The following is a 19357-nucleotide window of genomic DNA, read 5'->3' on the forward strand; positions in this document are numbered from 1 at the left end:
AGAGGGTTTTCTTAACTCTCCAGTCCCATAGTCTTCAGTTTATATTACCAAAGTTTAGAGTCCAAAGAGCATGTTTAACAAATTTCTTATAAATATTTTCTATGGGTATGCAGGTATAAAAATACATCATGTCTAAAACCAAAAAATGTTATCACCCTACCTAATGCTTCAGCATGCACTCTCTGTCCATGTAGTTCTTCCTTATTCTTTTTCATGAATATAGATTTCTTGGAAGATGGCATATATGGAATACTTTAAGAAAGATTTTACACTTATCCCTCATCTTATAGATTTGGTGGGCTGGCAGTCTAGCTTATAGAAGTGTTTTCGTTAGCCTGCTCTAAAAAATTTAAGCCAATAATAAAGAATCAAGAGATTTTTACATAATAAACTTACATTTCTGGCTTCTCTTATAAAATCAGTAGGCTTGGACCGCATGTCACGTGGCAGAAGCCAGTTGGACTTGACCCACCCGGGCCTGCTATGGGTGGATTGGCTCTTTCTGCTCCATGTCGCTCTCACTGTTTATTGTTACTATATTTTTCATCACAATTACCTTTATGCCCAGCATGCCTCACTCATTTACATGTCTGACCTGGTCCAGTAGACACTTAAGTTCTACACACAAGAGCGTTTTTCCCAGTAACTCGCCTGGCCCCAAGGGTTACAGCAGCTAGGTGATGTGTTTAGGTGTACTCGGCCTTGTGCAGCAAATTTATGACTCAAACCAAGTGAGTCCACCCTTATTCACACTATCATTGGGAAAAGTCCATAGGCTGTAAAATGTCATTGTCTCAGCATTGAAAGAGTTCATTCTTATCATCTCCTGTGACCAACACTGAAAAATCTTGGCTCTGCTATTCAAGCAGATTGTGTCAACCTCTTGAACATATATAAGTATAAGTGTGTATCTCCCTGTCTATTTCAACTTTTGCAAGGAAACAGAGTTACTTCTCTGCCAGATTTTGGTTCCCACAGATAATGAAATCAGTTCAGCATTGCCAGTGCTCACCCCTCCACCACTCTGGAAGGAAATCTATAGAGAAGAAAAATACACCTGAGGATCTTAAGATTGAAAGCTAGCAAAGAGGCTGAAGAAACCCCCAAACAACCAAAAGATGAATGATTGTCAGTCTTCATTTCAAATACTGATCATCTTTCTCATAGTGGCAAGAAATCAGGAACAGAGAGGAGTGTGTGTATGTGCATGTGCCTACATACGTGTGTGTGCATATGCATACATATGTATGTGTGCACATACATACACACACACACACACACGAGGGTGCCAAAAAATGTATACAAATGGATACTTTGGTCAACATTGCTCAAGCAGTAGTTTGCCTTAATCAGAAGTGTCTGGATGCTGATGGTAACCACTTTGAGCACCTCTTCTAAATATAGAAGTGAAATGTGACTTTTATTCATCTTTTGTTATTGGTATATAATGAGTATTACAATTTTAATACAGTTTTCCTTTCTTAAAATGTGTATACATTTTTTTGGCACCCTCTGTATATATATGATATGCATTACTTCTGTTACGACTAAAGCTGTTCCTCACAGGTTTACTGTATATCCAGGGGAAATTTCACAGGTGTCATTTTGTCATTTGACCCTACCACAACTCTCCAGATCATGTAGAGTAGATATGGGTCCTATTTCACAGATGAGGAAACTGAGGGGCTTTCTAAGTGCTCATTTCCACTCAGGCTGGCAGTGAGGGCCTCTGCATTCTTTCCTGACTGTGCCTTTAGATTCTTCTTCGACCAGGGTCAGTGCAGTCTTTTTTCACACCAGCCCCCCACATCTGTAAAGTGAAGGGGTTAGCCTGGATAGTTTATGTTTTATCCAGTTCTAAAAGTCTATGATTCTAAGATTACAAAGGCGTGAACTTAATTTTCTAAATCTGAGAACTTTTAAAGGGGTGGATTGATGTATTTTTATCCCATTGCCTAGAATATAGGAATAAATGAAAATCTGCCATACATCAAAGTCAAAACAAAAACACAAACACAAAAACAAAATATTGAGATAGCTGTCTACCTAAAAATGTAAAAGGCACTAATGGAAAAATATTCCATAAACAAAGTTAAAGGGCAAAGATTTAACTGCAAAAAAAAATTTTTAAAGTATGCTGTTGCAAAGGTTAGTATAAAATACTCAAAAAGCGCACAAAAGAAGGTTGAACACCCCCAACTGAAAAGCAGGCAAAGGTCATGAAGTAAATATTTACAAAAGAAAAATAAAGTGAACAATAAACCCAACAATGATGTCCAAAGGTCTAAAAAGTACAATAACGACAGGACTGAGATACCATTTCTACATACGTACTGGGAAAGACTCGAAGGATTAGTACTGGTTGGGGAGAAGGCCCTTGCATGCACCACCGTGGGCAGGTAGGTTGGTGCAGCCCAGTGTAATGAGCATAGCAATGTGGAGCATATCTGCTTCTAAGAATTAGCTACAAGGAAATAGTTGTAGAAGGACCCAGCAATTTAGGTCCAAGGATATTCATGTGATCCTTGTCATAATGTGAAAAATAGGGTCAGTGGAGTAGTGAATAAATACATAAAGTGGTGTATAATGCTCAGTCATTTTAGATAATGTTGTTGATCTGTATTCATCGGAATGGAAAGATGTCTGTCCATGATATATAAAGTAAAAGAGAAACAAAATTTATCTAGAGTATGATCAATTGGGGGGGGGTAAAGTTGTATAAAAATAATTTGGAAGGACATATACCAACTTATTAGCAGTGATTGTGGCTAGGTGGTGAAATGAACAATTGATTTGTGTTTCCTTCTTTATTTTTATTTTTTGAATTTTTTGGTGAAATATATCTATTGCTTTTATAGTGGGAAAAGTAATAAAGGTATTTTCATTTTTTATATTTGCTCTTATCAGTAGTCTGGGATGTATATTTTTAGCACTTTTAAAGAAATGAAATGTCATGGGACAGATGTGGTTTTGATAATATTTGGTCATATCACTTAAAAATACTTAGAATTTCTATTTAGTGCAATTTACATTGATAATTAGAGCTCTGTAACTATTAACCTTTGGCGTGTGTATGTAAGTTGTGGGGAAAGTGCAGGAGTTGCAGGGACATAGCTTTTTTCTCTTTGGGACTTCTGTAGTTTATCTTTGGGAAAACTAGTAGAAGTTGAGGAACTGTTACTGGGATTCAGGGCTGGACTCTGCACTGGACAGGGTGGCCCAGCGTGGCCATATGAAAGTGAAGGAAGACATCCTGATACTTTATCCCTAAAACCCTAGTATGCATCTCCTAAAAATAAGGATATCATTATCGTACCTAGAAAATTGATTTTGATTCAATGATAACATCTGACATCTAATCTAAATTTAAATTTCTACAATTGTTCTCAAAGTATCTTTTAAAGCTGCTCTCCGCCTAATCTAGCATCCAGTCAAGGTCCATATAGTGTGTTTGGTTGTATTATCGTTTTCTTCATTCTTAATCTAGATTCTAGAACAATCTCCCTGTCTTTTGTTTGGTTTGCTTTTCATGACATTGACTTATTTGAAGCATTCAAGCCAGTTGTCTTGTAGAAGGTTCCACATTCTAGATTTGCTTGATTGTTTCTTCATCATTAAATTCAGATTAAACATTTTTTGGTCAGAACGCTGCATAGGTGATGTATGTACTTCTAATTCCATCACATCAGGAGGTTTCTCATGCTTGGTTGTCCCATTCTTGGGGATGCTTGCTGTTTTTTAATGAATGGGAAGTTTTATCTCTCACACACACAAAATGTCAAGGGTATTAAACATTCCTTGTATTAGATTTTTATATCTTTCATGAGCGCAAAGAAAAAGCTTATTAAGAGGAAAGAAATATGCAAAAAAATCAAGTTTCGTTATCTACTGAGAATTTAAAATCCTTCCTTTTTTTGTGGAGAAAGCATAAATATTTGTTAAGTGACCAATCTTTATCCCTGCATTTATGCAAGCAGGATGGGAATTAGATAGTATTCTATTTGTTGCTACATAGCATAGGTAAAGATGTAAGGTAATTCTCTTCTTGTGCCATTGTGAGTTCCAAACTGTAACATGCTCAAAAAGCAGCTGTCCTTTTCACTCTTAATTGTTGTAATAATATGTTTTTAAAAGTGAAGGTTTTATTTTCTTTCCTGATTTTGGATATATTATCTTACAACACATGAAGATAAATGTTTTTGCGAACAATTGAAGATAAATGTTTTGAGTGCGTTCTTTACCTTCCCCCAAACCTCAAACCTCCAGTTGGACTAAGAGAAAATGAAGCATATTTTCTTTTGTGTGCCAGAACTTTAATAGCCCCTTTTTCCTTTGGTGGCCCCCCAAGGACAAGGGCAAGGCTGGGAGCTTTTGGAATCCTGCTGAGACATAACATCAACTTGTTTGAAATGGAAGTCTTTGTGAAGGTTGTAGAGGGTAATTGGTAATGTGGAGATGTCGATTCTGTTTTTCAGGGCATCTTTTATGACCAAAACTGTGCCTTGTGGAAATGAACTTCATAAGTTTCTCATCTGGGACACTGCTGGTCAGGAACGGGTAAGGATGCACGGTTGTTGGCTTCTGGGAAAAGACTGAGGTCAGTTTCTGTGGGTTTCTTTGTATTTGGCAAGACTCCAGTGGTTGCAAGTGACAGAAACTCAGCTTGGAACGATTTAAGCAAAAAAGGACTCTTCTCTTCAACTATGAGAAAAATATAAGGGAGTGCCTATTTTAAGTCAGGGTTGAGTTCAAGTCCTCCAAATGTATTGTCAAAAGCACCCAACTCTATTCCTTTTCTTTGCTTGTTTGCTTCTAGATTGGCTTCATTTTTAGGCAGAACCTCCTTCCCTTCCCCAAGGATGACAAGGATGGCCAAATAAGCAACTCTAGGCCTACATTCCGCAGCAACCTTAGCAACCCTGTGAAGGAAAGTAATTCTTCCCCATGGGTTGTACTCTATGTCTCGGTGCCTGTGAGTTCTCATTGGTCATGTGGATCATGCGCTCACTCTTGAACTTGATGCTGTATAGAGTTTGGGGGATTTGGTGCTCCTGCTGGTAGGGCCAGGTAATACACTTACTCCAGAGGTAAGGTCTGCTTTGCAGCTCTACCTGAACCACATTGACTGGAAGTCAGGTAGGCTTAGTTCCCTGAGGAAAGTGGGTTCTCTTCTGGAAAATGGGGGAATTGGATGTTGGGTTACCAGAAACAGTAGATGATGTCTTTCTTATTCTTAATTATTTTTATTTGTTGTGTGGAGTTATAGAGATTATTAATTTAAGAAGCTCTTGTCTTTAGATTTTAAAAAGTGAAATAATGAATACCAATAGATTGTGTGTATATAACAGGGAATTTGTGTAATAACTAGAGTGTATATTATCAAAGCAGAAAGGGGTGGTTGGAAAAATGAATGAAGCACAGGGATAACCAATACCTGGTCTTAACTGAGAGCTTTTAGCCTGATCAAAACTTTCATCAGAGCTAGCCTGTTTCCCTGAAAATAAGACCTAGCTGGACAATCAGCTCTAATGTGTCTTTTGGAGCAAAACTTAATATAAGACCCGGTATCATATTATATTATATTATATTATATTATATTATATTACATTACATTACTTATATTAATAAGACCCTGTCTTATATTATAGTAAAATAAGACTGGGTCTTATTAATTTTTGCTCCAAAAGACTCATTAAAGCTGATTGTCCGGCTAGGTCTTATTTTTGGGGAAACACGGTCATAATTATGGAGATAGACTGAACTTTCCCTTGTCTGGTCCAACCACAAAGGTCACCTTCTCTACCGACCCCATTTAAAATGTCTTTCTTTCTTTCCCCTCCCTACTCCACTCCATTTTTACACAACTCGTACCACTTCCTAATATACTGTTTAATTTACATATTGATTTTGTTTATTGTCTCTTTCCCTCAAAGGAAGAGAATACAGGGTTCAGGATAACCCATCATTTTCATTATCTGCTCCTAACAAATCAATGTGTGTTTATATAATTTTCATTTTATGTAAATCCCCATTTAAAACGAACTTTCCAGGGTTTGCAGATAGAGGCGTTTCAAAGATTTCTTCTTCTTTTTAATTAGGACAGATCTTCTGGCCTACAAATGCTAACCTCATTAGAGTGTCTTCTATTTTGCTGCTAAATTGAGAGCACAGACTTGCATACAAGTGAAGCCACTGCCGAAAGCACCTCTTCAACTCTGTTAGTCAGATGTGCATGCTGACTCCTGAAATGAGGATGGTAGATTGAAGGAAAAAATGTCTACTTAAGGATCTCCTCTTTACATACTTTTGTTTCTTTGTAATTGTTCAACTAGTTTTTTGGTATTTTGGGGTTTTTGGTTGCTATTTAAACCTAAGCAATGGGGTTTTCTTGCTCCCCTTTGTACTTCTGGCCACGAAATAGTTGCTTTTGCAGCTGCTATTAATGAGCATAATAAGTCAATTTTACAAATATCTGGCTTAGTATTCGCAGTATTACTGCTTCTACTACTGGCTGATGTGCCCTGACTGGTTTGCTATGGTCCGTGCACTGTTCTGAGTGCTTTCCTTGTACTAACACATTTAGTCCTCTCATAGCACTTTGACATAGGGATTATTTTTATCCCCATTTGCAGCTGAGGTTACTGAGGCACAGAGAGGTTAAGTAACTTGCTCATGATCACACAGTCAATAAAGTACAAAGTTGAAATTTGAATCTAGCGGTTTGGGTTCTGAGCTTTATAGTTTTATTCTGATAAAAGAACCACACAAAATCCATACAATTAGGAGTAAAATTATCCAAAATCCCACTACCCAGATACTTCCACTGTTGACATTAGATGACCATTCTTCAGGTATCTCACTGAGTGTGTGTTGACAATTTCATATCAATGGGATCATGATTCTTTATAACCTGCTGTTTTCGTTTGATAATACAGTGTTCCTATGGGGAGATTTCTGTATGATTTAAGCAGAATATTTGACATTTAGTTACCTATTCTATCTAATATAATATTCAAGGAGTTGACTGCCTTTGATGAATTTTGGTACTCTAAAGTGACTATTGTGGTTTGTAATTGGGTCCTCTTACCATCTCAAAGCAAAATAGCAATAGAACATTTTTTATAGGATAGTATTTCTAATTATTGTAATTGCTTTCCCTAAAATTTGACTATTAGATGTTTTAGACATCTATGACTGTATTGCTCTGCCTGTATTTTTAAAAGTGTTGTATGCATTATATCAGTATTATATGTACGCTTAGTGTTATATATTATTGTAATTATTAGTATTATGTGTGCAAGGTACGACTCCATAGCAGTGCTTCAGGGAAGAGTGATTGAGCTTTGGGTGATAATTTCAGGTGAATGTTTTTTAGAATTTAGATTTGTGGAGAGAATGTGAGCAATATCTACATGGCCTTTGTGGTCATCGGATCACTCAAACCCTCGAAGGCCTGATTTAGTTATCCTCAGGCTGTCCTTGTCTCATGTCCCTTGGTGCAGTCTTTCATCTCTCCAGTGATGGCAATTTTTCAATCGTTTTGGCAGCTTGTTGCTGGACTTAATCGTGCTTGTAATGACGTTGCCTAATGTTTGAGCTAAAAATAAATTCCCTGCTGTTGCTTGTGCCTATTGCTGTTTGTTCTGTCTCATTAATTGTTGGAGTACAGTGCGTTTTATTATCCCTCCTTATCTTTGTAGAAATATGCTACTGGTCTCCTTAGTTTTTAGATAAACAAAATCTCTTTGGATTCATGATTTGACAATATTAAGATGTAGATCTCTGTGTCCTCAGAAGGAGAAATGCTCAGCGCAATGCTTTGCATGTGTTAATTACTAAATACTTGTTTATTTGTGGAATGATTGAACCAAGTTCTGCCTAGCATACATGGCTTCCTGGTTAATACCCTATTTACTGCCCAGTACTAAATTGTATATTATATTTGTGGCACAAATTCATACTCTTGAAAAATTCTTTTTCCCTCTGAGCACTGGAAATATAAAAGGATTCCCCGCCTCCTCCCTCTTTGTATGAGAAAGCATTCATTCTTGATTTACTGTCTTAATTTTGCTTTTTATTCAACCAGTTGTGATGCACTCCCTGTGATTCTTTGGATGGCAAATGCTAACCTGTAGAGTGCCTCTGTAAAAAAAAAAAAAAAAAAAAAGTTTAAAAGAATATAATCATTTCTAATTGATTGTTGATTCCAATTTGTTAAAAGCTTACCATTTTCAAGATTTGTGCATTTAATTTGCTACTGAGAGGGGTATTGAGAAGGGAAGAGTGTGGGCTTTTATGGGTTTTCATCATGTCCTCTTTGGATGGTTTGCTGTGCTGGTTTCTGCTTGATGCCGACCTGTGAAAAAGCACAGCAGTCAGAAGCATGCATGCAGAAACCACAGCTCAGAAAGGTCCCCAGGGGAGAGAAGGGAATTGATCTGCCCAGCTCTGTCCTTCCATCTTTCATCTGTCAGGATTTGTGATGGGGGAGATAAGACTTTGGTCCTAATATGTCAACCTGTCATTCTTTTCCATTGAGTTTCCTTTTGACTTCCTTCTTTGTTTTTCTGCTAAACTGGGCCTGAGAATATCCTTATTGCTATTAAAAATGTCTCATCACATTAGGAAATGCAACCTTCATTTTCTAGATGTGTGCTTCCAAATCATTCTGTGTGTGCTTTGAAACACAATCGCAATTCATGGGATTTCTCCGTTAAATACATCAGTATCTTGGAAAAATTTCAAACTTCATTCTCTTGTTCTGATTCATCAGAGCAACATTATTTTAAGAATCTCACATGGAAAAATATTAACATCATCTTATTCTTTTATTCTATTTGGTTGAAGCCAGTGTTATACTTGTAGATGCCTGTCTTTCCTAGCGGACTTCCTGAGTCATAACAGTTGCATTGATAAAATTTGGGTTTCAAATGAACCAGTCACAAATTCCACGAAGGTGGAATTTATGGTTCCCTTATCATCAGAAAAAATTTCCACTGCTCTACAAACACATCTGAAGTGGAATAGATTGACTTTTGAAATCAAACTCATTATTTTGTGCTTTTTAAAGATGACATTGGAGAACATATGTATAAACTAAAAAATAGCCTACCCCCAAACCCCTCAGCCCTAGGCTAATTTCAGATTTGTCTAATCTGGACATTTCATATAAATGAAATCACAATCTGTAGATTTTTGTAACTGGTTTCTTATACTTATCATAATGATATTGAGATTCATCCATGTTGTAACATAGATCAGTGCTTCCATTTTTACGGCTGATTTTGTTTATCCATTTGCCAGTTGATGGATGTTTGGGTTGTTTCCACTTTTTGGCTACTATGAATGATGGTATTATGAACGTTCATGTACAAGGTTTTGTGCACATCAATGTTTTTAAAAAAATCTCTTGGAGATATATATATACATATATATATATATATATATATATGTATATATATACACACACACACACACATATAAATTTATATTTAACTAAATTATGTTTTATATATACATGTGTATGAAATTGATGAGTTACATAGTAACTAAGTTTAGCATTTTGAGGACCTGCCAAATTGTCATCTAAAGTGACTGCACAATTTTATATTCCTATCAACGTTTGTGATTCCAAATTCTACAAATTCTCATTAACACTTGTCTTTGCCTAACTCAAGGTCACAAAGATTTACTCTTATATGTTCTTCTAAGAGTTTTATAGTTAGCGTTTACATTTAGCTCTATAATCCATTTGTTAATTTTTATGTATAAGGAAACATCATACAAAATCAGTTGTCTCTACACAGTTTGTTGAAGACTGTTCTTTGACCAGTTCATTGTCTTGGCACCTTTGTTGAAAATCAATTGGCCGCAAATGTGATTGTTTAATTCTGGACTTTGAGTTCTATTCCTTTGACCTTAAATTTTATCCTTAGGCCAGTACCACATTGCCCTGATTACTGTGATAAGTTTTGAAATTGGGAAATGTGAGTTCTCCCACTTTGTTTTTCTTTTTCAAGATTGTTTTCGCTATTCTGAGTCCCTTGAATTTCCACATGAATTTTAGGATCAGCTTGTAAATTAAAAAAAAAAAAAATCCAGTTAGGATTTTGATAGGGATTATACGGAATATGTAGGTGAATTTGAGGTTACTTACTCCTTAAACCTTTATATTAGAAGTGGTAAGCAAATTGTACGCTGTCTTTCATTTCTTTGGAGATTATGTGTGGATTGGAAATGCAGCCTTGATCTCAGAGAGTGGTACATAAAGAAAAAATTCTGAATGAAGTATTAAATCTTTTAAATGTTTAAATGTGTTCCCTGTAGTAAATTCATATAGAACGATACACAAGGTTATATTTGTAATCACTTATAATAAAATTTACCAACCAATTATTAGACTTGAAATTTATATTTAATTAAATTATGTTTTTTTAAAAGAAGGAATCTTCTTTTAAATAGAATTATTTGTAACTGATTTAGTTTTCTTTTCAGCACTATTATCTAACTCAGGACTAGACTTTATTGCCTTAATATGTACCGCTAAAGATCATATAATATTCTGAAACCTATTGATTTAAAAGGCTTACAGTCACTTTCCTAGTGAGTGCACACTTTTTTTCCCCAATTGTGAGGTGTTTCAAGTATTCCAGAAAGAGCACAGAAAATAATGTAATAAACATTTCTATCTGTACCACCGAGATTTGTTTAATCTTTACTTGCTTCTTCTGTTGGAAGTTCTCCTTGAACCTTGGATACCTGAAAAAGGAAAAGTCATGCTTATGCCCTCCAGGAGTTTAATGGCTGAAGCCATGAAATCTGGGTACCGTGTGCTGTTTAACCATAATACTTGTTTGCCTGCTTTGGCTTAATTTTGCAAGCACATATCCGTCTACCATAATTTGAAAGATTAGGTGACTGGACAACCTGTACTCAGAGGGCCAGGATGTAGGCAAGCAAAGCTGGGCCTGAATGGGTTCATGAAAAAGAAAAAAGAACCAAAGATGCCAGATATCCGAGGTCAAGGTCAGCCTTTACAAATATCAAAAGAAACTTTTGTTCTCTTTCCTTCTTTCTTCAGGGTCCTGGAGTCTATGGTCAAGAAAGTGATTCACTATTCCTATGCCATTATTAAAGCCAGAGGAACTTAACCTTTGGGGGTCCTTGAAGAATGGTGCCTCTTACAAGCTCAGAATGAGCTGCCCTTTGTTTTCTCCTCTACTTGCCCTGCAGCCACTGGAAATACACGCACAGTTCTAAACACCACCAGCAAATAGCACACACTCAGAATCCGGCTCCTAACCCACTGTTGGAGGCGAATGCTTCACCCTATGGCATCTTCCTCACAAACCCACTAGAGAATGATTTTCGTAGGAACATCCCTTTGATGAGAGAGGGTAGAATAAATACACGATTTTGCTTCCCCCTCTTTCCCAAGAGAACAGTGCTTTTAACTAGTGCAAATTGAAATCCTGATAAGAGAAATAAATATTCCCCCTCTCCATTGCCCCCTCTTCTCTTCATGGCAAAGAGACAGATCAGAAGCTTGCAGATAGGGTGTGTGCTATTAAAAACGAGATAAACAGCTATCCGTAGGGCTATGCCATGTCATCTCAATTTAGAAGAAGCCTCAGGAATCACCTTCAGTTAAAAGTGGTATAGCTGAAGAGGTGCAATGATGTTTAAAAATTGGTGACAGAAACTACAGAAGGAAAGCATGACAGTGGTATTCGAGGAGGAGCATTTGCTAGCAGCTGTGTGAGCAGAGCTGGAGCCACCATTGCTGGCACCTGTTCCCAGAGTTGTGCTGTTTTGTGGTGCTGGTGTCGTTTAGGAAATTAGGAGGCAATTCTAATGTTTAGAATTGCCCTCAGGTGTCAGAATGCCACTGACAGAAGAGAAACAGAAGATATGTCCACATACTAAGATAAATTTAGTAAGTCTTTCAGGAAACACTTGAAACATTTCTGTACTCAGCTAGTGAGATGGGAAAGCTGGGAATGAAGGAAAAGGAATGGGAAGTGGGAGACAGGAACAGCGAGGAGGAAAATCTCAATTGTGAGTTGATCTTAAAAATCAAGAATGAGCTTCTCATGCCTGAAAGTAGACCCGGCCCTTTGCTCCTTCTGCATTTTCTGTGTCACAACAGACCCCACTATTTTCCTTTGTTCCCCACTGGGCATTCCCCATCTTCCATGTACCTTCCTCAGGGACAGGCATGTTCTGGGAGGGAAGGTGAGTCCGTTAGAAGATTCTTCACAAGTTGGCCACGACATTTTACTGGTGTGTATTTTAGTTTGGGATGCCCTAAGTAGCTTCTAATTTTGAGGCACTGCTTGTGCCTGCCTCTTGGATTAAGGCCAGTTTCCATTCTCAGAGGACATGTGGCAAAGATTATAGCAGCTGAGCTGGAGATAGGTGTTGGGGGAGAGAGGTGGGTGGCACTGGGGTTGCAGTTTTTAAAAATCTAACAAGCTCTTTACCTGGCTGTGTTTTCCCTTCTCCCTTCCTCTAGTGATTCTTCTCTTATGCAGCTAATTCCCTAAATCTGGTTAAAATATAGGTAAAGAGATCTATGAAGCCTATGAGTCTCATTCCTGACAAGGAAATTAGGTACATGAACTTCATGTAATTATCAAAATAGCCTGCTCCTGAGGTGCTAAAGGACATATCTAAACAGGACCAGCTGGAGTGTCCTCAGAGCATAGATCTCTCAGTTTGGAGACACTTATATCCAGAGCAGCTCCTCTGAAGGTGGCCTGACTCAACCCTTCACTCCAAGAAAAACATTCGCCTTCCAAGGCCAGAGGTCTTTTTCCCTTTTTCTATTTGTTTCCTATGGCTATTGTAACAGATGACCACACATTTAGTAGATTCATCCTCTCACAGTTCTGAAGGGCAGAAGTGCAAAATGGGTCCTCCCGGGCCAATACCAAAGTACAAGCAGGGCTGTGTTCCTTTCTGAAGGCTCTGGGAAGAATTTGTTTCCTTGCCATTTTCAGAGATCACGTGCCTTCCTTGGTTAGTGGCCCCTTCCTCCATCTTCAAAGCCAGTCGCATCAGCTGGCTTTCTTCAAATCTTTCTGACTCTCTTGCCTCCCTCTTGTACTTGTAAGGACTTGGGTTGACATTGGGGCCACCTGAACAATCCAGGTTAGTCTCCCCATCTCAAGATCAGTTGGTTAGCAGCCTTAACTCTGTCTGCAACGTTAATTCCCCCTTTGCCATCTACCATAATGTATTCACAGGTTCTAGGGATTAGGACGTAAACATCTTTGGGGGCTATTCTACCCACCAACTTTTGTCTTCACATTGCTTAGAACAGTACCTGTCATGCACCAAGTGTTCAGTAGATATTTGTTGAATGAATGAATAAATTTAGCATAAACCTGTATCCTCGTTATATCAATTTAAGCAATGTTTCACTTCAGAGAAGCAGCTGAGGAATGGACAAAGCATGGAATTTGGAGTCAAAAGACCTGTGTTCAAGGTCTAGTTCTGCTATTTAAGAGCTATGTGTCTATGGGCAATTTACTTAACCATTCTGAGCCTATTTTCTCATCTGGAAAATAGGAACAACCGTATTGACCACCTGCCTTCACAGGGTTATTGATTCATCACATGTGTTCAGTCATTAAATATTTGTTGACTCCCTGCTATGGCCCAGATGGGGGGTCAGGGGAGGGTTCTCAGAGGAGGTAGCAATTGAGAAAAGGTGTGAGTGAAGTCAGGGAGTGAGCCTTGTGGATGTCTAATGGAGGAGGGTTGGGGCTGGAAGAAAGTATGTGGGAAGGCCTTGAGGCTCCATTGGTTGCATGTTCAGGGAACAGCGAGGAGGCCAGAGGTTGGAGATAAGCAGGAGAGGGGCCTAGTGATCTAGTTACTAGAGCTTTACACACCATAGTACAGACTTTGGATTTTATGCTTTGTAAGTTATAAGGATTTTGAACAGAGAAGTGACCCAATTTAACTTATATTTAAAAGAAAAGAATCACTCTGCATTACAGTTAACACAGTATACTGTTAAATATTTCCTTCAGAAGACTCCAGTGGGGGAGGGGGTGTGTGGGAAGTGAGGAGAGGGTAGGAACATGCCAGGAGCTGCGTGTTAGGGATGAGGCTAGCTGATAAGAACATGGAAGTACATTATACTGTGTTCTCTTGTTATCTTTCTGTTTGAAAATTTCTGCAATAACAAGTTAAAAATAAATTTGATGTTATATGTAAATAAATATTGTTAAGTCAGCAGTTAAAAACAGGATCCCTCTGGTGCTGTGTGGCCAGCATGGAGGCCACTGCAGTATCTAAATGCTCTGATGGAAACTTCCAGACAAGCTGTTAAGGAAAGATGGCCTGGGCTTGGGAAAGACAAGAGGGGTGGATTGAGTTAGCAGCCTGCAGGCTGGGTCTGCGGGCTGTGCGATGGCGCTGTTGGCACTTGAGAATAGCACAGAGGCCTAGGCACCTGGCATACTGTGGGTGAATGAAATCACTCACTTGCAAGTGCGTTTTGTGGATCCCTTCCTAGCAAGGTGCTGTCACAGACATGGGAGGCCCCCTGTGGCTGCCCAGCAATGGTGGGCTTTCTTGTGGGCATGGTGGTGGCAGAGTGGAGGGGGCAGGCACCTCTCCCAAGGAGTGCCGGGTCAGGCCCTGCTGTGGGGTGGCACTTGGGCCAAATCTGTCCTGCTCCAGGCGTGATCCCGGGTGATGTGTGCCTGCTGCCCTGTTCTGTAGGGAGACTTATCTTAAAGATGGACGTTTACTGGGAACAAGAGGGCGAAGGACAGGAGAGACTAAACCGACCTGAGCAGAGCAGAGAGAGGGAGAGACATGATTGACCTTCATGGCATTTCCTGCAAATGCACAAAATGATGACTTTGTGTGATGAGAAACACCGATAACTTAGGGACAAGGTGTGTCATATTATGGACTTGTAGGAAATTCCATTTGCTTGCCAACGGGAATTAGAGCTAAGGTTCCCTACAGTTGGGATTTATGGGTGGGAAAAAAATGTATTTCTATAGCATTTCAAAACCTTGACTCTGTCTTATACATTATTTTAGAGATCAGAATATGCCAGTTCATTACCTTGTCTTTAAAAAAAAACACTAACGCACGCCCTCCCCACCAACACCTTTTTTTATGGAAAAATGTTTGGATTTGTGTTGGATCATTTTCTCTTAAAGAAGGTTTACTCAGCATCTTGTCCCTTAGGAGTCAACCGCCTGTCAGGTCACCTCTAAACCCCGCTTCCTCCTCGTTCTTTTGCTTCACCCCTTCGATTCTTGAATGCTGAGGAAGCTCTTTGACATTAATTGGCACATTCAAAGAAAAAAGTAAAAAGAAAGAAAAGAAAAAAAGACCCCCTCTTATTGCAAAAGTAAAGGATCCAAAAGTAAAAGTTTTAAAAAATTATTCAGAGTTATTAAAACAAGTGGTGATCTGCCTATTTCAGAAATAACCATTGTTAATAGTCTCCCAGCCCTTTTCCCGTTCAGCTTCACATAATGTTGGGTTTTAGGACATCTGAGTAAGCATATGAAACAGGCTGTCTGCTTTTCTGTGGAGAGAGAGGGTTTGTATAAAAGTCAGAAACATTCTTCTGAATGGCACAGAGAGAACATTCAACAATGATTTTTCCATTCAGCTTTTGCCAGCTGAGAATGTTGGGAATGTCAGGAATTTTCCTTTACCACTTTCCTCTTTGTTTAAATCCTAATGGACTGCTGGATATGTTTTGGCTTCTGTCCTTAACTGTCCATGGCCCCAGCGTTCTGTAGGAGGGTGAGAATTTCTGATTGGCTTTGGCACCCGAGACAGACTAGCGCTGGCTCCCAGGCTGCATTGAATTTACTCACTAGGGACAGAGCATCCTCTGAAAATCATAACACAGAGCCAATCATTGCAAGCTCCCAGACCTGATGTCAGAGCCTCTGGCCTGGATAATTCTCATCTGGGGAGGTTGAGGCCAGCGGCAGCCTGTCCTTGTTTGGAAACTTTGTGTTTTTTCCATCACTGCTCATTCTTGACATGCTGAATATTGCTGCTATGGAATTTATGATGTCACAAACCTGCATTTAAGGAATTTTGCCTGAAGCAGGCTGGGTGGTCTGAAGGATTAGGAGATTTCTTGGAACAATACTTTCCACTGTCTGCTGAGTATACACACACACACACACACACACACACACACACACACAAACACACACACACAGAAGGGGAAGAAAGGTTTGTGCTGCAGGTAAGGCACTCCAAAGAATCAAGAGTAGGGCAAGGGAAGGAGGTTCTATTCAGAGCCTGTCATCACAGAGCTGGAAGAACTTTAGCCATCATCACCGATCCCATTCCCACCACAGAGTCCATTTTACAAGATATGAAACCAGTATAGAGCTAGGCACCGGTATCTAGACTCCACCTTGACTCTAGATCTCTTCATACTGTGCCTGTGTGATGGACAGGTTCTAGGCCCCTAGATGTTAATATGTGCTACTTGAAAAAGTGGTAAAAAAAAATATATAAATCCTGAGTTCAAACCAAAATAAATAGATGTCTTTACTATAAACATTTTCAGAGACTTTAAGGTACTAATAATACTTTTTAAACCTTCAGGGGAGCATCATTATGTGTTGTGTTTTTTACACTTACTGGGTCAAGAAAACTTTTTTCCAGAAAGCACCTTAAGGGCACAGGGTTTTACACAAAACCTTTGGGAATACCAGACTAGGCCATCTTGCCTCATGTGCCATTTCATATTTTTCAGAAACTTGAGTTTAATTGCTGCCCAATAGTCCCTTACATGGCTAAGCCAAATTTATGTTTCCAGTCCCCTATGGTTAGATATTCAGGTTGGTTCCAATTTTTCAGAATTACTGATCATTCTAGAATGAATTCTGGTTGCTTTGTTATCATCTCTGATTATTCCCTTCAGAAGTGGAATTTTTGAATCTAAGCATATGAACGATTTCAAGACTCTCAAAATACATTGTCCAGTTGCTTTCCAGAAAGCTTATGTCCACTTATCCTTCCACCAGTTGCTGGAAGTGGGGACAAGCTTATTAGCATCCATCTGTCAAAGCTGAGGAGTCTAAGAAGTTCAAAGGCCACTCCCTTTCCTCCTATCCTGTAGACAGCCAGCAATGAACAAACAAGCATTCACACATACTAAGGACATAAACAGCCATTTCGTTTGAAGGGACAACTTGGCTTTTCACAATTCCCTGTACTTCTTCTAAAAAAATGTGAATGTTATCTGAGAGTTATCTGACTAGTTTAATTTGGTATTACAAATATTCTGTTGATTAGGGAAGAAAGGGTTTGGAACTGGCATCTATTGGGCTAATTTTCAAATAGCCTTTCAAGGTGAGATTTTAAAAAATTGTATCACCCTCCCATGATTGTGAATTTTGTTTCTAGAAGACTCTTTATGTGTTTATCAGTCTTCTGACCCCACGGAAATTGAATTATGTCATGTTTCAATATTGATGCCTGTTGTGGTGCTTTTCTTTTATATTTGTGTGGTGGAAAGTATGCACATTGTAGGCTAGAAGTGATTTATCCTTTTGTCCTCCACAAATATTATCAATTGGTCGATGTGTTACTGGGTTTTGGAACTGAAATGTGAACTTTTAACTCATTAAAACCAGAGTTCCTGGCAATAAAGTCATTTAAGTGGCTTCACCAACAGGTTTATTTTTAAAATGATTCCATTTGGAGGAAGGAAAGAACAAATAATGCATTATATGCAAAGATCTATTCAATAATTCATGAGACCTGCACACCAGTGACCATTTTAGATTCAGTTCATGGTGTTACAGCTGAAAGTGAACTCTGTCTTAGAAGATGTCCACAATTTGTTCCTCTTTGTGCTTGAATCCACAAGTACCTTGATTTTTGAGATACATATGTTGTACCTTCTCTCCTACTTGGTATGTTTAAATGGACCATTCTTATATGGAGGCTATTTTGAAAAAAATGGACATTTTATAATTGGGCCAAAAGGACAGTTTATATGTTTTTCCTACCCTTAGCAAAGCAGAAGTGTTTCAAAAATGCATTGCTTTTTTTCTCCATTTGGGCAGGATTTTGATTTTGTTTTCCACATGTGGAGTGAATTGCCAAAGGATGGATTAAAGTAGATTTATCGATACCTATATTTTATCAAATACTACAGTGTCGGGCAGTCAGTGACTATGGAAAGACATACATGGTAAATAGCTTGCCATTCTCCAGTGAGTCCTGGCAAGTGGCCCAGGCTCTTTAGCTGGGAACTCTTGGATTCCTCCTGACCTCCATCCAGTCTGATCCCTTTTCTGAAAACCACCGAGGCACTGGGGCAATGTCTCTTCAAGGTGGAGAATTGCAGGAGATTGTGGAGACGGGAAAGAGTTGCCTGCTTCCTTCCACTCTTGTGAGAGCTGCACTAGTATTCTTCAGTGCAATACTAGGGAAAGCTCTGGAACTGATGTGCTTCAGATTTCCAAATAGGATCATTTTAGGCTGGAAAGTACTTATTCCATGATAAGTATTGTGTGGGAAATAAAAATGAATGAGTAATAGTTCTGTTGTTTGCCAGAAAAGCTTCAGGCTCCATCCTTCCTCCCTCCCTCCTTTCCTTCCTTCCTTCCCTCTTTCCTCCCCTACTCCTCAGTAAAAATGAATGCTTTTTTAAAACTTGAAACCATTTTATTTAAAAACTGTACTGGTGTAGAATTAACCCCTGTTTATTCACTGAAGGTGAAAGAATTCACAGGAAAAGTAGGAAGTCAGAAAAGTAGGAAAGCAAAGTTTAATTGAAGGTTGGGCAGAGATAGAATGCCCATGGTAATGTCTAAAGAAGATAGCTGCAGCAGGTAGTAAGGAGAGAAACACCTGAGGGGATGTCAGGGGCAGAGTCTTAGAGCGGACAGCTGCACCTAACTTCAGGTTAGCTTTTTCTTACATAGGAAAGGGGAACTAAATTTTCTTACAGCAAGAGATGTAATGACATATATAACTAACACATGTCATTTGATTGACATATGTTAGTTATATAACGAGTTTCTTTCTGTGCATGCTCTTACCCAGAGCCACACAGAAAAACCCATGGGGGGCGGGCGCTGGATGGCTCAGTTGGTTAGAGTGAGAGCTCTCAACAACAAGGTTGCCGGTTCAATTCCCGCATGGGATGGTGGGCTACGCCCCCTGCAACTAAATGTTGAAAACGGCAACTGGACTTGGAGCTGAGCTGCGCCCTTTACAATTAGATTGAAGGACACATCTTGGAGCTGATGGGCCCTGGAGAAACACACTGTTCCCCACTATTCCCCCAAAACAAAACACAACACAACACAACACAAAACAAAAACAAAACACCCGT

General features: G+C 38.9%; 1 protein-coding gene across 6 annotated transcripts in view; it reads left to right on the forward strand.

Moving 5' to 3' along the window:
- The window catches only part of RAB31 (RAB31, member RAS oncogene family), a 122432-nt gene that overhangs the window by 51965 nt on the left and 51110 nt on the right, over positions 1-19357 (forward strand). For all 6 annotated transcript variants that reach the window (XR_013995300.1, XR_013995301.1, XR_013995302.1 and 3 more), the window contains exon 3: positions 4476-4557. Coding sequence is in view for 2 of the 6 variants with exons in the window: in XM_081079041.1 (XP_080935167.1) it covers positions 4476-4557 (82 nt within the window). In the remaining 4 variants the exon portion in view is untranslated. The remainder of the gene's footprint in view (positions 1-4475; positions 4558-19357) is intronic.

The sequence above is a fragment of the Rhinolophus hipposideros genome (genome assembly GCF_964194185.1).
Source record: "Rhinolophus hipposideros genome assembly, chromosome: 17".
NCBI classification, from domain to species: Eukaryota; Metazoa; Chordata; class Mammalia; order Chiroptera; family Rhinolophidae; genus Rhinolophus; species Rhinolophus hipposideros.